The following is a 17,048-nucleotide window of genomic DNA, read 5'->3' on the forward strand; positions in this document are numbered from 1 at the left end:
CCCCCCCACTTAAATCATGTCCACATGGATAGGAAACTAAATACATTTGCATACATCTTGTGTCCATATCTCTCTGTTTTGGTGGTCATACCACAACCGTGCACGTGCATGCATGCACGAGTCATGCTAAGATATCTGGATTAAGAGGTTGCTTTTTCTTTGCACAGCATGAAAGAAAGGCTAAATGAATGGGCTGTGATTTTAGTTTTTTTAAGCAGAGGTCAATAATTTGTACGGCCCTCGGAGGATGTTGAAAAAATTGAAATGGCCCTTGAGAGGAAAAAGGTTCCCCACCCCTGATCCACACTGTCTCAACTGAAAGAGGGCCAGAAACACATTAAAAATATAATAAAATGTGGCGATTTTGGGATATTTATCTCCCATTCTTTTACTTTTCGGGGAATTTTACAGACCAGACATGTCGTTGATGTCACTGTTTTACCAAACTACCACTTTTTTTGAAAAATGCATAAAATGATGCAATATATGTTAAATACATGGTTTGATTCCATTTCTTCTGATTACCTCATTTGGGCGTGCACATTTTCCGCCTGCAAACCTACCTCTTTTGGATTTGGAAAGGTTGGCATGTATGTAATTGTGTAAGATTGACAGCGGTTGAGATTAATCATTGTGTGCAAATAATATGTATTGGCATGTATATAACATGACGTTAAAGTTGCTTTTGATTGTATAAGTGGACACTGTAAAGTTTACATCTATCACTCACCCATGTTGTTTCGTCCTGTGTCCGCTCCAGTGTGTTTGGCCAAAAGGTCCTCGGGGGGAACAAACACTGACAAAGAAGGTTCCGGGACGAACCAAGTGGCGAGATAGGCTTAGGGCTTTCTGTCTTAGTTGGGAATGTAGTTATATTTATTGTGGACAGTTATAATGTTGTTCTTGTGTTCAATTAACAGATGTCTATGAATAACTAATAATGCTATGTGAATGATATTGTGGATCTTCTTTATAATAATAATAATAATAATAATAATAATGACACATGTATTTATTAAGTGTACCTGTGAATGGTTTCTCCCAATCAAATCCTCTGAAGAACCTCTATAAAAAGAGCCAGTCTTCAGTCAGAGGAGGGCGGTGAACCTGTACAGAGAGGGTTGAACACCTACATGCTGGCTACTGTTCGCTTGTGGTGTTTTTGGGAATAAAGTCACCATGGTTTGCAATTCTACCTCCTCTCGTGTTCGATTCGTTCCCTGAAAATCCAACCGCTAAAGGGTCGTTGTCTCACATTCACACTTTGTGATTCTCGTTTGCACTTCTAAGCACCGTAATAAACAGCTGTTAATACACATGCAGGTTAATAATATTAATAATATAATAATAATAATAATAATAGTAGCCTAATAATAATAATAATAATAAAGATGATAATAATAGTAGTACTAATAATACAAATACAGTGTTATTTAAAATATATTAGTTCTGAAATGGGCCATCACGTTTATCAATTACCTTTAGTCTTGGTACTTAAATGGCATTAAATATCATAGCAGTGACAAAAGGTGTTTTACTCAACATGAGCTTTGCTGTACTGGAGGAGCATAGAACCATTTCCACTGAGGATTGACCATAAAGACAACCTATATGTGGATCCAGCAATCTTTCCAGAAAGAAGAGTTTAGAGATTATTGATACACTCTCTAAATGATGCTCAGTGCTGCTCTGTGTCTACACAGAATGAGTCACATCCATCAGAGAGGCTGAGTGTGTATCCCTGACTCCGAATCAGCATTCCTTCACGGAGGAGACCATCACTTGTGGAATTAAACATTGAAGAATATTTTCACAGGACCTTCAAATACAAATAATACTCACTATCTCAGATAAAGTAATGCCTTTTCAAAAAACCTCTATCCATTATTCAGTCAATCATTGCCACATCCTTTGACTTCACTTAAAGTAATCAGTAATGTTAACGTTACTACTCTGCAGATGTATTTACCTGCAACTAATTCAAACTACATTTTGAATAGTTTAATAAAATCCTAAATACTGAAAGAAATATTTATTATTTGTTCTGTATTTTCTCCAGAGATTAACGTACAAATACACACTTTCACACTTCTTGTAAGAATTGCCACTTGTTAAAGCTACTTCCTTCAGCAAGACTTATTTATTGGATGGTATCTTTATTTATTCGGATTAAACACCATCATATCTGCAGATCCTTCAGTATTTTGACACGTTTTAACTCTCTGCTGCAACAACAGATTTCTTTCCAGTCTTCTAAATGTGACCAAACTTGAGCTGCTATTCTGACTCCAAAAACTCAGTATTTTCTGGCTTTTGTTTTTGATTGATTTGACGTGCGCATAATGCTGACTTTTATTCATCCCATCGGCTGACTGAAACGGCCTTTTTGTGCCACTTGACTCCCTCTCTCACACACAGCTGCATTTGTCTTGCAAATCCATCCCCGCTGTGCAGCGTACAGACGGAGGAAAAGAGAGCAGTCGGACATCAGTGAAGTGCAAGCCAGCGAACAAGCGGAGAGGCTGTTCCATAGCAGCCGCTTTTGTGGATATCATAAGGAGAGCTGGTGAAAAATGATGCATGCTTTTACACCTCTGAAGCCTGGCAACTGACAGAGCAAGGGATGGGTATTTGGGGGGTGGGGGTATAGACATTTTAAAAAAAGTTCCCTTTCCTGGAGGCTGAAGTCAGTGTTGGAGGGGAACAAAGACCCCGGTCTGAACGGTCCTCTTGCGCACGACGGGGATCAGCAGCGCAGAATGTGGAGATGGATGGAGACGCACACGTACAAACGGCCGTGACTAAAATTTGCATATTTGTAATTTATCACGTTTTTCAGGGACTTTTTTTAAAAAAGAGAAGAAAATAGATCATTTATCAACGCGTGTGGGTTGCGCGCTGAGCTTCAAAACCAGAGGTGGGAAGTAATTAGGTAAATTTACTCAAGTACAATGTTGAGGTTTACTTAAACAGCTTAAGCTACTTTTAACAAAATATTTATCTAAAAATGTAACTAGTGTCACAAAAGAGTCAAATCATTTAAATATTCTATTCAGAACTTTGTTCGTCTACATCAGTAAAATGCAACAAAATGTCACATATTTAAATGTTTGCACAATGATTAATTTGACTTTTTATACTTTAAATTCATTTTACTAATAATAATTTGGACTTTTAATTACGTAAGATCTTAAATGCAGGATTGTACTTGTAATGAAGTTTTGACAATAATGTAATACTTTTAATCAAGTAAAGCATCTGAATACTTCTTTCACCACTGTTCAGAACATTCAGCAGTGCAGAAATCACTGCTTAACTTTCATAATTTCTGTGAAAATGCAATAGGAGGCACCTTATTCATAAGGCCTGCATTTATGTATTTATTGCCTTTGTCTTGTGCCTAACTCTGGAATCAGTCTGCTTCATTTCCATATCTTTTCAATAGGGCTTCCTCGTGAATGGACTGTAATATTTCATGATGGGGCACGAAAAAGCTGTGCACAATGCCTCTCATATCCACCCTGCTTTCAGCCGCAACAATGATCATAGCAAGACGTCTTTATGGCTAATTCATTCAAAGGCCCATCTCCCGTCCTCCAGCGCGGAGGTCAGCCCGCCGTGTATCGTCCACCAGGGGGGGGGGGGGGGGGGTTTACAGAGGCCAGAGGCGGCCAGCTGGCTCCGTCACAAGACGTCGCGCACAACCACACAGTTTACCGGCTGCACCGAGCAGGCTGTTGTTTATTTCTGAAGCCACAATACAAATAGGCTGGCCTTATGCTCGGACTGTGTCGGTGTGAAGTTGGAAATTACAAAGCTGAAACCACAGGTCTAAAAAAAAAAATCCAAAATGTAAAGAAATTAGACGAAAGATGTACGGTAACTGTCCCAAAGAAAGCTTTGACATACTTTTTCCAAAAAGGTCCATCATTTTCAAAAACATTATTAACACTTTAAGACGTATTGGTTTTGATATTAAAATAAAACACAATAAAAAAAAACTGTCAAAATGTTTCCCTTAAAATTTTATTCAACCTCCAATATTTGGACACGAGTGCTGAAAATGCAAAACAAAATTAACGCAAAGAAGTTCTCTTGTCAAATCTCTCTTTTATTGTATTCTTTTCAACTCTTGGTAAAGTGATTATTTTGAATGTAGGCTATATTGTAAAAGTATTTGTATGCGTGATTTGAAGCTTTTGACGGAGCCGTCTTTTCATATTTGAAGGCTTCTTCCATAAAGTCGTGTTTGGGACAAATAACTGGTGCTTTTTGTTGATCAGACATATCACGTGTCTGCGGTGCTCTTGTGGAGGAGGCAGACGCAGTCAAGTCTCGGTACATTATCCCAGCGCGCAGCAGCAGCAGACGCACCATTACGCAATAAGGCCGAACTGGAAACACGCCATCAGCTTTACGCATGAATGCACTGCATCCAAAATAAGAGTTCATGATGAGAATTCCCTTTTTAGAGAAATGTCCCTTGGTACAAATTTCATTTCGACCTATTTTTAAGCATCTTCTCCCCCTTAAATGATCATTTCTTGTGTACAATACAGAGATAATATACACTATATTTTGATTATAAAACAACAACAACAACACACTATATCATGAGAGGGGTGCAAAAGTTATATTTATGGATAATTAATCTTGTTTTATTCTGGAGTTATATTTTTACTCCATGAACACACTCGTCTGTCCCAGTGTGTCCATGCGTTGCCATGGATAGCATGCGCCAAAAGACAGTCCTTTGGAACCTATCAAAGCTAACGCATCTCTCTAGTTCAAACATATCAAGTATTTCCCTAAAATGAAAGACAGGCGTGTCATTAAGAAGTAAACCCCTCCCTCTGGTTATTTACTGACTCATTCTTCTCTCCCGGCCTCCTTGGTTCCCTCAATGGGGGGAAGCTGCTCGTGCGCCCCGGAGCCACTTGTTGCCGGCGCATAAAGTTGGAGCTTTTCAGAAGTTAAATATCCCCAAAAGAACAGAAGTTAGTATCTCAAGGGCTTCACGGGGACAAAAGACCAGCGCCTTACCATATGCTTAATGGCTACAGCCGTCCGGCCTTTATTAAAGGCAAAAAGTGGTCCTTTAAAAGTTGGAAAGGCTCCTTTATTTGAGTTAGATGGAGCACTTGCGCACAAAACCAGAAGCGCGCATTGCCATTGACTCGCCCCCTTTCTTTCTTTCAGGAGTCTGAAGCGGCCACCGTCATCGGCCTGTTTCACTCCAACATAAGCTTTTCATCACCCGGCTTTGTTCTCCGTGAAAGTAATGCTGCGAATCAAAGAGATGACAATATTTTCCATCAGCTTGGAGACCCTGGACAAGAGCCCTCGAGCTTTGGCAAAAATCAGGGCCGGTTATTCATCCTGTCACTCCGCACCTGTGGTCCCGCATTCAAAGTATACAAACCTGTCCCTATTAACATTAATTATTCACAAACAACACAAAGGCTGAAACAGAGCAGGTTGAAGTCTGTTTATGGCTCCTAAATGTTTTATTCCTCTGAAGATGTGCCCAAAGCTTTTCTCTCTCCGAGTGCCTGCATGTCTCTCTTTCAGCCTTGAGTAGCCCTACACTTTCGATCGTACAATCGCAGCATCTGCTTAATCTTGCAGATAAAAATATGACACAAAACACAGCTGATAAAGGATTTGTTAAATCCCGGTAATGACGGATCAACGCAGGAGATAATGGAGAAGGATGGTGAGAGCCGTATGGCGCGAGGGGTACCGCGGTTTGCTCTCTTGTGGAGAAAGCGCCAGGTGATGGCAAGGAAATCGCCGTTCCGAGGAGGAGAACACACCAAATCCACCTCCTTTCTCTCCTTGAAAAAACATAGTGACATAAATTTAATTGGCTTATCAAGGCGCGGCGAAAGGACCTCGCTGTTAATTGGCTGCGGGGGCGCACAAAACAAACGCGGCGACATGTTTAGCCTGGCTGGCCAGCGCTGCGCTTTCAGCCGGTGTCACGTCATTGAAAATGTGTTTTATTATTGCAAAACGTCACATGCTTTACAGTTGCCATATTGTGTCCTGGACAAAAGGCTGATGGAACATTAAAGACGCGGAAAACGGTGCCAACCCGTCTCGAAGACACTTGCAAGGGCCTCTCTCTTTGCTTGTTTTTAGGCAGCTGCTGTCCAGGGACTCAGGCGTAAGGACATGAAAAGAGACAAAGTTTGAACTGCAGGTGCATCCCCGGAGAAACACGGCGCGCAGCGATCTGTTCCAGGGAGCCTCATAAAGATGTAATTTAGATTGGAAGGTCACGTCTGAAAGAAAAGAGCGCACGGGAAGGGAGAATGATCACAGCTCACTCCCCTCCCTGCCTCCCTGCCTCCCTGCCTCACACCTCCCTCTGTTTCCTGCTCTCTCTGTACACACTAGTTGGTAACAGCGGCTCCTCTCTCATCAGCCTCCCAGAACAGGAGAGCTCTGTTCCGGCATGGCATGGAGCTGAGAGTCCGGGCAGTGCAGCACCACGGCTGCCAAACCAATGTTGGGCATGAAATAACCTATTATTAATTATGATCCCAGGATCTGTGTTTCCGAAGCGAGATCATCTGGATATCAAGCCGATGTGTGTTAGCGTCTCTCCCTGCGCGCCAACATACGGGCTGTGCGGCTTAGCGCGGGTTTAACAGCTTTAGAGCCTCCTACTTTCCTCTCATTAATGTATCAGTCAAAGCTGTTTAACTAAAGCTTCACACCTACACTCATGCCGTCCACAGCACAATTGTTTGACATGATGGCTTTTTCATTTATCACCTGTTGATTTCGTTTTTAGAAATGAGCGCAAACCCATACTGGCAGCCGCTGGTGCGTAAAAGTGCCAATCTCAGCCTTTTCCTGCTAATGACCTTCAGCAGTAGGACTACTCCACGGGAAAGCTCTGCTATGAGGAGCCAAAAAGCAACAAATGTCTCTGCGGGAGGGGGGAAATGTCTCATTGATATTCTCTCTGCGGTGTTGTGCATATTAACAGACCAACAGTTCCACAAAGCTGCGATGCTGACTCAAACCGTTTATCAGTTATGATTTTTAAATAATTATTAAAACCACTCAAACGTTTCTTATTACATTTTAAAAGTTCAAACAAAAGTTGAATCCTTAATAAACTAATATTCTGTTTAAAAAAATCCAAGAAAGTATTTTAAATAAGATTTTAGCTCTTAAAGTACATGCAGAAGAAAAACGAGTCATCAATTTACGATTCAATGTAATACAATTCATTTGCGGTGATTGTATTCATATGAGAATTTGTGTCTGTTCTAAAAGTCCAGAAAACGTTTTGAAAATATCAAACAATTATAATGTGGAATTATTAAAGCATTTTTCAAATGTATATTTTCATTAGGCGGAGCAAATATATAACATCAATATATTTCCAAAATATATTTATGGATGAGAAAATATAAAATAAAAAGAAGCCTTTAAGAAGATCTCCTTCAGAGCAGTGCATATTGTACAGCAGGTGGTTCCAACTTTATATTACATTGTGCTATTTTAATCTTTACATCAGTATCCTATAAATGACTTCCTAAAGACCCTTTAATTCAATATTGCACGTATACGTTTCACATATCAAATTCATGGTATTATCTCAGAATTGTACAGTGGGATTTTCCAGATTTCAAACATAATATCGTTATTTTATTTTTTTAATGAGGTTAAAATAAGATGTATTTCCTCCTTTTTTTTTGTGAAATTTGAATATCTCATCACAATGCTGAGTTAAATCTGAAACATAATAACATATTATGATATTCTTTCCACACATTGCGGCCCTTTTATGTTACCTACCTAACTTCATACTGTCGGTATAAAGCACGCTCCCTAAATGCTGAATCAGCGGCCTTTGAGCGCGGCTCCGACTCTTTCTCCTCCAAATGACCGCTTAACGCGCCCTCTAATGCTGGCCTGCTGAGAAGTAGAGTTAATAAAAGCTGTCACACAGTAAAGTGCTCGCGCCCTTTAAAGCCTTGCCAAGCCCGCCGCCGCGGCCGGAGAGACCAGATAGCCCGGGAGAGTTCCATTCGCTCCTTCCGCACCAGAGGATCTCTGCGCTGCGCACTCACAGCCATCAGCGGCACAAAGGCGTTTAGGTGCAAACACACAATGCTACCACTGTTTTAACCCCGGCTCTGCTGCGACACAAAGTGGAACCGAGGCTCCTGCCAAAGAAATGAAGCTGCCCAGCATTCACTCTCTAACATTTGACTTTCCAATGGCTGTAATCGGATTACATGCTCCTGTCGCGCTTGAGGAGCGGACGGACGCAGAGGAAACTGAGAAGAGAGGTACACAAAAAAAGTCCCAGAACCTTGAGGTTAAAAAGCAGAAAAAAGTGGCATCCTGTAAGAAAAATAAAAAACATAAATAATAGTTGTTACTCAGAGACTATTTCGTCTAGAACAACTCATTTTCTATATATTACATTTACACATAACTCATACCACACAGAACAAAATGAAAATGAAATTGAAATTGAAAGCTATATACAAAATAAGTTCAAATAAAACATATTAGGTTACATGTAGTATTATTGCTTTCAACTACCCTAATACAACTATGTGTAAACTGTCGACATAATATTCAATTAAAGTCAACGTTTCCATTTTCTCAGTGCATTTAAAGATGAACATGACTGATTTTTCACAACATCTGAAAGGAAAAAAGTCACATTGCAACTGACCGGACAGTTGCAATATGTTTAAAATACATCACATTTCATTTAACCTTCAATTATTGTCTCAATGAAAAAAGTAAAATAGCATTATTTATTGCACAACTGTTTTATAATAGTTGGATTAATAAATCTGAGCTAGCCCACCTGTGGTGCTGGAGCTTTTTAAAATCCACTCTCCCTGCAGCAGCACGACCCCTCAGACTTGTGTTTCAGCTCTGGGGGCCACACGGTTCATATATGCGGGCTGCGGTGGGGGGGGGCGGCCGCAGGGGAGGCCGTGCGCGGGGACACATGTTGGAGAGATGCCGCTACCACGGGAAAATGTGTCCCGGCAGCACCTGGCAGCACAGAGACTCATTCAACAGCTTCCCACCATCCTGTGCGCGCCCGCGTGCGCTTTAAACACCTTCAGCCGTTGTGGGTATACAGGCTGCACATTAGCATCTCATTTGCATATTTATGTCACAATATGTGGCTGTACTGTCTAATTCTTCAATCAGACTGAGGGGAGACCGTTGAAAGACTTTTTGCATTTCTATCTGGACCAACTCATGTTCTATATATGAAACCTACAAGTGTGTGTTAATTACCCATAGCATTTCAAGATGGATCTAGATTGTCCATTTGAATGGAGCAAAGTCAGATGTTGCAGCAAACCCCCACCCTGGGACAGTTCATCACATCAGTGATGGTGGCAACATGTTTAAAATGCTCTATATTTCACTAAATCATTTTTACTTGTTGTCTCTATGAGCATATTTATTCTTCCAATATGTCGTTTTATTTATTGATACAATAATAAAACAGCATTATTATTGCTCTAAACTGCAACTGTCTTTTCGTCATACAGTATATGACCTGCTGCAACTTTGGGTTTTGGCTGATTTGTGTGAACTATCCTCATTATTTACTCCACAATCACCTTTGCATGTTCAGAAAAGCAATATGAATTGGTATTTGCGTTAAATATTCTTTTGATCACTTTACATTGAGTTCAAGGCGAGTAACACATGTTAAGATGAGGCAGGATGCTTCAGAGTAATGTATCAGCACTGACACAAATAAAAGTCCTTATAATAAAACAACATGAGCTTTGACCGTGTTATTAAACTCAAGGCGTTTTGAAATAACAGGTTTATTATGCATTTGATTCTGGTTATCAGTTTTTCACCATTGTTTCATTCAAAGTCTATCTCCATTAAAACCATGTGTTGTTAGATAATGAAGTAAGTCAGTAAGTAGCATGTTTTTATATACAGCACATTTGAAGACAAAACTCCAAAGTGCTTTAAAGGGAGAATTGCTTAGATATTTTAATACATCTCACTTATTGGTAACAATCCATGCTTGTGCTGAGAATTTCTTTCAAACGTTTTGAAGATGAATAATGACTTTCCAGGCAAAATATTAAGAATCATATCACAATGCTAAATATCTGATTTCATATGCCATTTTGACCAAACAATAATAAAACATATTTAAGCAAGACAAATACAAAAAGGGTTATCAGTAAGTGCTTTTATTCGCTGATTCATTATAAATATAAATCATTGTACAACAATGTAAAAACGTTTTCTCTCATTCATTGCATTTAAATTAAAACATATATTATCACTCGTGAAAAACAATAAATACATGATTGCCAGTTGCCTGAATTACAAAATAAAATTATCAACATGATAAAACTATTTACAGAAAGCCTGTACAGGGAGCTCACATGGTGTCCACATTTCTTGTTGCAATGCGCCTTCAAGTGCGCATTATCAATAACATCATTCATGCTCACACTAACACAGTGCGTTTCACAGGAGGGTGTGTTCAGACCACCAGGCCGAAGGGAGGCTCGTTTTCAATGTCTGTGAGGCCTGGTTTGTTGTGCAGTTTTCGGGGGTCTTCGGGGGTCCACACCTTGGCGGTGCGGATGATGTTCTGCTCGCGGAGCTGCTTCTCATCCGACCAGGACAGAGAGTGTCCGGCCAGGGGGGGGAGGCCGTAGTCTGGGTCGCTGGGAGAGGGAGACCCTGGGGAGAGAAGAGAAGAGAGGAACATTAGTGTCTATTTGATTTATCATCATATTTATTAGCATATTAAGACTTTTCAGATTTGCAAAAATAAAAATGATCTATGCATGGCATTTCTGCAGATCACTATGCGCCAAAAACTGGATTATTAAAACATTTTTCTCGAGCAACCAGTATGCCACTATAGTTTCAGTGTGAAAAGGGTGGAGATGACACGAGACAAATGGTGTCAGTACATGGGCCGCCAGCTAATCTATATACGGCCTGATCTTGATTTTTTTCGGAGAATTTACTTGTTCCTCTGTGGCAGATGATGATCTTCTTGGGTTGCGCATGCGTCTCGCTGTTGGAGTTCCTGATGGGCAGGTCGGACTGCACCAGCTCCGCGAGGAAGTTGATGTACCCGATGGCGAGCCGCAGCGTGTCCACCTTGGAGAGCCTCTTCTCGTAGGGCAGAGTGGGAATGTGAGTGCGGAGCCCCTCGAACGCGTCGTTGATGGACTGCATGCGGCGCCGCTCCCGCACGTTGGCCGCCTGCCGCAGGTGCTGCATCTCGTTGTCCGACCTCATCCGCCTCCTGCGCTTCAGCGACGGCCCGCCGTGGTGCCCCATCCGTGGGGACAGCTCCGAGGTGCTGTCCGCGCAGCCGTAGGAGAAGGTGGAGGAGGAGGAGGAGAAGGACAGGTTGCCCATGTCGTAGTCTCCATCCGCTCGGCCGTCTTTGCCGTAGTAGTCTTGGAAATGACTCGTGAGGAAGTCCACGTCCTCATCCAGAAAGTCATCCGTGTCCAAGTGTCCGTCTCTCGAGGACTGGTCCGTGAAAAACTCGTCATCGTCGAAGTAAGGAGGGGAGGAGAAAGAGTCGAGTCCAGAGAAGGGGTCCAACACGCTGTCCATCTTTGTCCGCTGCAACAATGACGCTGTTTCTGTTTCTTTTATCCGCGCGCTGCTCCCTGTTCTCTCAACAGTTAGTTTTAGTTGAAGAACAGGCACGCGAGGATTCTTTATAGCGACATCGATAGTCGCGTGCCGCTGGCCGGGAGTGCCAACCAATCACAGCTCTGTCCGCGAGTCGCACCTCGAGATAATCCTTCACAGGCCACGCCCCCTGTCTCGCTGAACTAACATCTCAACTCCGCGCGGACACCGGCTGCTCCCTGCGCTCACTAATAACTCAATTTAGTGTTTATTTGAGAACATGTTCCCGTGACAGGTTTAAAACACTGACCTCCCGAAGTGAAGAGACTGATTTATATTTCGTCAGTTATTAACCCTTAGGACACCGGCTTTTTACATTTTACATGAACATATCTTTTCTGCTGCACTGTTGGAATAGTGTGGGGCTTTAGATTTTCATGAGCAACAACTGCGCTAGACATTGTGCATATTACAATACAATCAACTGACTCAGTTTAAAGCCTTAAACGGTGTCCAGAAATGGTTCCATTGCTCATTCTCGTATTTAAGCTGAAAATAAATCAACGTGACCTTTCAGTTATCTGACCAAACAGAAGAATGAATCCGCTTTTAACTTAATTTGAGATATTAGTATAACTTTAAGTTGTGGCTCATTCAAGTCGGTAACATCTGAGTCTCTCTGCAGGATAAAGTTTTGGACATGTCAGCAGCAACAGTTTAATCTATTGAGTCTCTCACTGACACAGCCGTCTATAACAGAACAAACATTCATATTACAATACATATTATTATGTGGAACGAGGTGGCTCAAAACAATGACGTCACCACTCCCTCAGTGTCACTATGATGTTCTCTGCAACAGGTTTACCCGTGTGTACACAGTTACGATTTTGCTAGATTTTATAATAATAATAATAATAATAATTAAAATTCTTCTTCAACAATCATTATAGTTAGTTATTTCTATTTGCTTTTCTGATTTGTAGATAATTCAATACTAATAAAATCAATGTGATAGACAGAAACTGATCATGTTTGGAAATGGAGGATCCTACCATGAAAGCAAAACGGCTTCAATACAAAAACAAATATAAATAAAAAGTAGTGTTTATCTCTTTATTACATGGTATAAACAGAACATGGTGTGACCCTGCACCATGTCCCGGGCAGAGCGCTGGCCCGGCCCCAGGAGCCCCGCAGAGAGCGCTCAGCCGGGCCATTTATTCCGCAGTAAGTGGGCAGCGCTGCGCCATAAATACATGCACCAGCAGAGTGGTCGATGCGCCACTAGTGCCCTCCAGAGCGGGTTTGATTGGGAGAGCTGGTTGACAAATAAAGGCACAGTGGTGGGCCCTGGAGCGCGCGCCTCCCTGACACCTCACGCGACATATTAACGTTCCTCGGTATACCGAAAGGAGACTTCCCACCGGTGCACTCTATAAGTACAAATCTATTCAGCCCATTCACACAAGAGGGCCCACTTTGTTCCCAAATGGCTCTTTTGCTGCGTGAGGCTGGGTGCGCGCGCACCGTGTGTCTGTGTAGGTTGGACAGAAAGCTGCCACTCGGGCGCGGCCGTGGGAAGAACACCATCCGCGTCCTGCCGCCAGTCAATGCAACATGTCGGGTTATAAATGAGCATGTGTTGCTGTCTACACAATGAAGCTGTGGCTGGGGAAGAGACACACAATACACGCAGGGCCCGGTACTAACCAGGTGCTGAACACAACACCAAACACTGACATGACTTTGAACACAACACCAAACACTGACAGGACCCTGAACACAACACCAAACACTGACAGGACCCTGAGCTGCTTCCACAAAGCAGACTTCATTGTACCGTCATGTGAACGAAGCGATTTGATTGTTGAAATGCTTCTGTTCTCCGCTGCTAATTCAGGTTTGCTTGTGGTATGGAACGTTGCTGAATGGTTTTGTTTTAGGATCAGTTTATTCAAATGTCGTCATCAATAGTATTTTGAAGACATTATTACCAATAAAGAGTCCTGAATGAGAGAGAGCTCCCCCCTCCACATCACAAGATTTAAAATAATATTAATGTAGCCTTTATCAAGCAATGTTTTTTCCTTAAATATAAGGACCTTATTGAGGATAGTCACCATAACCTTGCCTATTTTGTCCAGATAATATATAACCATTATTTTTTTTTGGAATTCAATATTGATTCTTGTTAACATGTGAACGTTTTTTGTTGTTGTGAGAATTGCACAACGATATGACAAAAGTTAGGATACAAATGTTATATTTATTCTAATATTTGGACATATAGTTTAATCTTATTCTAATTTCTATATATATTTCTTATTCCTCCAACTTACTCCAAGCCTTTTGTCTATTTCACTATTTGATGTATATTGTATGTTGCATTGTTGGAAGAGCCTGAGACTCAAGATGTTATAAAGGCCAAAACCACACGGTAGCTCTGGTGCATATCACAACAAACCTTTGAACCTTTCAATCTTTGATATAAAAAGAAGTACAAATAAATGCTAATAAAAGAGGTACAAACATGTGATGGTGACAAGTGATATTTTATTCTTCTGGTTTCAGAAAACAAAAAGCCGACACACATTTGCAGGTGAGTTTCCTTCAGGAAAATACTATATAACACCAAAGTAAAATACATATACATTCCTTCTGTTGAGAAGCCAGAAAGTCCTATTTGACTTACAAATTATACTTTTTTAGTTTTATTAAAACTGCCCCCCGATCATTATCACATCTCTATTATCAATACCATCAATATTTAAAGGCATCAATAAGCAATAAGGCTCTGCTTAAATTTCACATCAATGTTAATGTATTGACTTCTTTGTGTTGCTAAATGTTCAAACATGATCAACGCTTCTTATGTTTAGAGCACACAGATTTTTTATATTATTAAAATATGCACTATTTAATTTCAATGTACAGTATTTAATATAAAATTCTGTTTTTATTTAATAATGAAATGCATTTTACTTGCACCATTCTCTTACACATTTTCAATGGCACTATTGCTATTTATTTGTACGTCTTATTGTATGTGCGGCTTGTATGTAATATTCTGCATATGCCAAATAAATCTATTACATCTCGGGGACATGTGAGGCTCGACTCTCTTTTTGGTTATTGCTGTGATTTCCTCATACAGCAGCTCTCGTGTCTCTGGTTCAAATTTAAATCTTCTGAAAATGTTATCACTAAGGCAACAGTGCACTGTGTGTGTGTGTGTGTGTGTGTGGTGTGTGTGTGTGTGTGTGTGTGTGTGTGTGTGTGTGTGTGTGTGTGTCTGTGTGTGTTTGCAGTGACATGTTAGAAAAGTATGTATCCACCCGCCCCCCCTCTACACTCTTTTCTGAAAAAAACAGATGATAATTCGGACCGTGCAGGTTTTTAACGCGCCGTGACCGCGCGCTCCACGCGGCCTCATTGATGAACGTGCTGTCACAGGCCGACCTGCGCGAGCGCACCGAGTGTTTCAGTTCCCATGCTGCCCCTCGGTCTGCAGCCTGCAGCCGGCGGGACGGTGCATTAACACACACACACACACACACACACACACACACACACACACACACACACACACACGTCTGATTTATCCTCTGACTGTCTTTATTTGGCTTATCATTTGTATGACTCTCTCCTGGTGCATGTTAGTCCAACATCATTCACAACATCCCAGATCCTATTTACTATACTAACAAGCATTATAACACTAAATATAAATATACAAATAAATAGCCAATGCTTAAAATAAGAATGTGCACACATATAGGCCTGTATAGTAAATAAGCCATCATAATAAACACTTTAAACCCATGATCTGTTTAAAAATATTTGGATTATTATTCTTGACTTTTCATGTATTCATTTAATATCCAGATGGAAAGGGGCTTAATTATAGCCATATTTTATTTTAAGGGTCTGTAATTTCATATATGTTTTTCTAAAGCAATCTTTTAAGATAAAATAAAATGCAGTTTGGTAATATTTAAATAGTTGCCTAATTGCCATCATTAAAAAAAGCTTGATTTAGATATGAAATTATTTTTCATTTATTATTTTCAACTTCATACAGAGTTTATCTTGAATTGTTTAACTATAAGGAAATGTGAATGATGTGCTAGATATCCTATATCCCTTTCTTCTCGATCAGTACCAAATGAAAGGGTTCATAAGCAAAGGAATATGACATTATGCACCTATATATACAAAAAATAAATCATTACTGTTCCCGGTCCAATTTAGAGTCTTTTGTTCCTCTTTAGACTTGTATTGCATCAGTAGATGATTATGGATGAACGTCTTGGTTCTAAAAACACCTTTCCTGTCATGAAGAGAAGAGGAAATCCAGAAAGTGAACCGCAGCGGACCACTGAGAGGAATTACAAGTGGGGCTAATCCTCCACACTGATTCAGGGGTAATCCCTCTAATCTCTGGCTCAGGGGATTATCCATCTGTGACTGAAACAAATTAAAGGGATTTACTGAAGAGTAATTTAACAACTTCAGTCGATGCATATTTAAACTGTAACCTTTGCTGTGGCCACTTGAAGGTCACTGCATGATTTATAATGTTGAATAGTTATTTTTAATTAAGAAATATTTTACATACTTATTTCTATACATTTCCGTGACTGTTTACTTTAATGAAAGGTCAAATGTTAGATGATGTCCTCTGTAATATTTTCTGGAATTTGGATATTTAAAAAAATATTGACTCTATCATTACACAATCAAAATGTTGGGTTGACATTTTAGGGTTGAATATCTAGACACATGTCGAGTATTTTCCAGCCGATTTATACATCTGGCAGAGCAGTGATTATTTTAAACAACATTTAGACAAACATTCACAGTATTTGGAGGTCATATTTACACAAAATGAAATCAAAAATGAATGATCCCATCTTTAGTTCAAATGGTTGTGCTGAAGGAACTTGGGCTTATGAGTTCACTTTTCTATACTTGGGGTAAATGTTCAGGTTGTTCCAGTTCTTAGGTTGGTTCTTATTAATTCATGGTATCTATTATGAAGTGCTCAACGCGCTTTACATTCCACATGTCAGTGAGGATGAACTAAAGGTTCTTACTGTATATTTCACAGTCTTTGAATGGGCGTCCTATTTAAATTAATATCAGAACGAATCCTGATTAAACACTGCAAAGGGAGAGGAAAGCTTTGTGGGTCTCAGAGACCAACATGCATGTGTTCACTCATACCTGAATAAAACCACAATTCTTGCCATTTACATCCAATATCAATTATTAATGCCCTGTACAGTACTCTGCCAGTGTTCTGCACCTGTATACTGTACCTGGCATTCTAACAAAGTGGAGACTGAGGGCATCGCATTTTCCAGAGTAGTGTCCTGTCACAGGCCAGGAAATAATGAAGT

At 40.5% G+C, this 17,048-nt stretch overlaps 1 protein-coding gene across 1 annotated transcript; it reads right to left on the reverse strand.

Annotated features, from left to right (window-relative positions):
• Positions 1-10,311: 10,311 nt before the first annotated feature.
• ptf1a (pancreas associated transcription factor 1a) lies at positions 10,312-11,673 on the reverse strand. Its single transcript, XM_010777333.1, has 2 exons — positions 11,019-11,673; positions 10,312-10,725 (listed from the first exon to the last, which is right to left on the reverse strand). The coding sequence occupies exons 1-2, from the start codon at positions 11,620-11,622 to the stop codon at positions 10,523-10,525; spliced, it is 807 nt and encodes a 268-aa protein (XP_010775635.1). The 5' UTR covers positions 11,623-11,673; the 3' UTR covers positions 10,312-10,522.
• Between the last annotated feature and the right edge of the window lie 5,375 nt (positions 11,674-17,048).

Source organism: Notothenia coriiceps, unplaced genomic scaffold (assembly GCF_000735185.1).
Source record: "Notothenia coriiceps isolate Sejong01 unplaced genomic scaffold, NC01 NC01_scaffold00018021, whole genome shotgun sequence".
NCBI lineage: Eukaryota > Metazoa > Chordata > Actinopteri > Perciformes > Nototheniidae > Notothenia > Notothenia coriiceps.

Excerpts from the sequence above, each read along its gene's own strand:
- ptf1a (XM_010777333.1), bottom strand. The coding sequence starts at position 11,622 with ATGGACAGCGTGTTGGACCCCTTCTCTGGACTCGACTCTTTCTCCTCC. Across the intron at positions 10,726-11,018 it reads CATCTGCCACAGAGGAACAA|GGTCTCCCTCTCCCAGCGAC; the intron begins GTAAATTCTCCG and ends TTCTCTCCCCAG.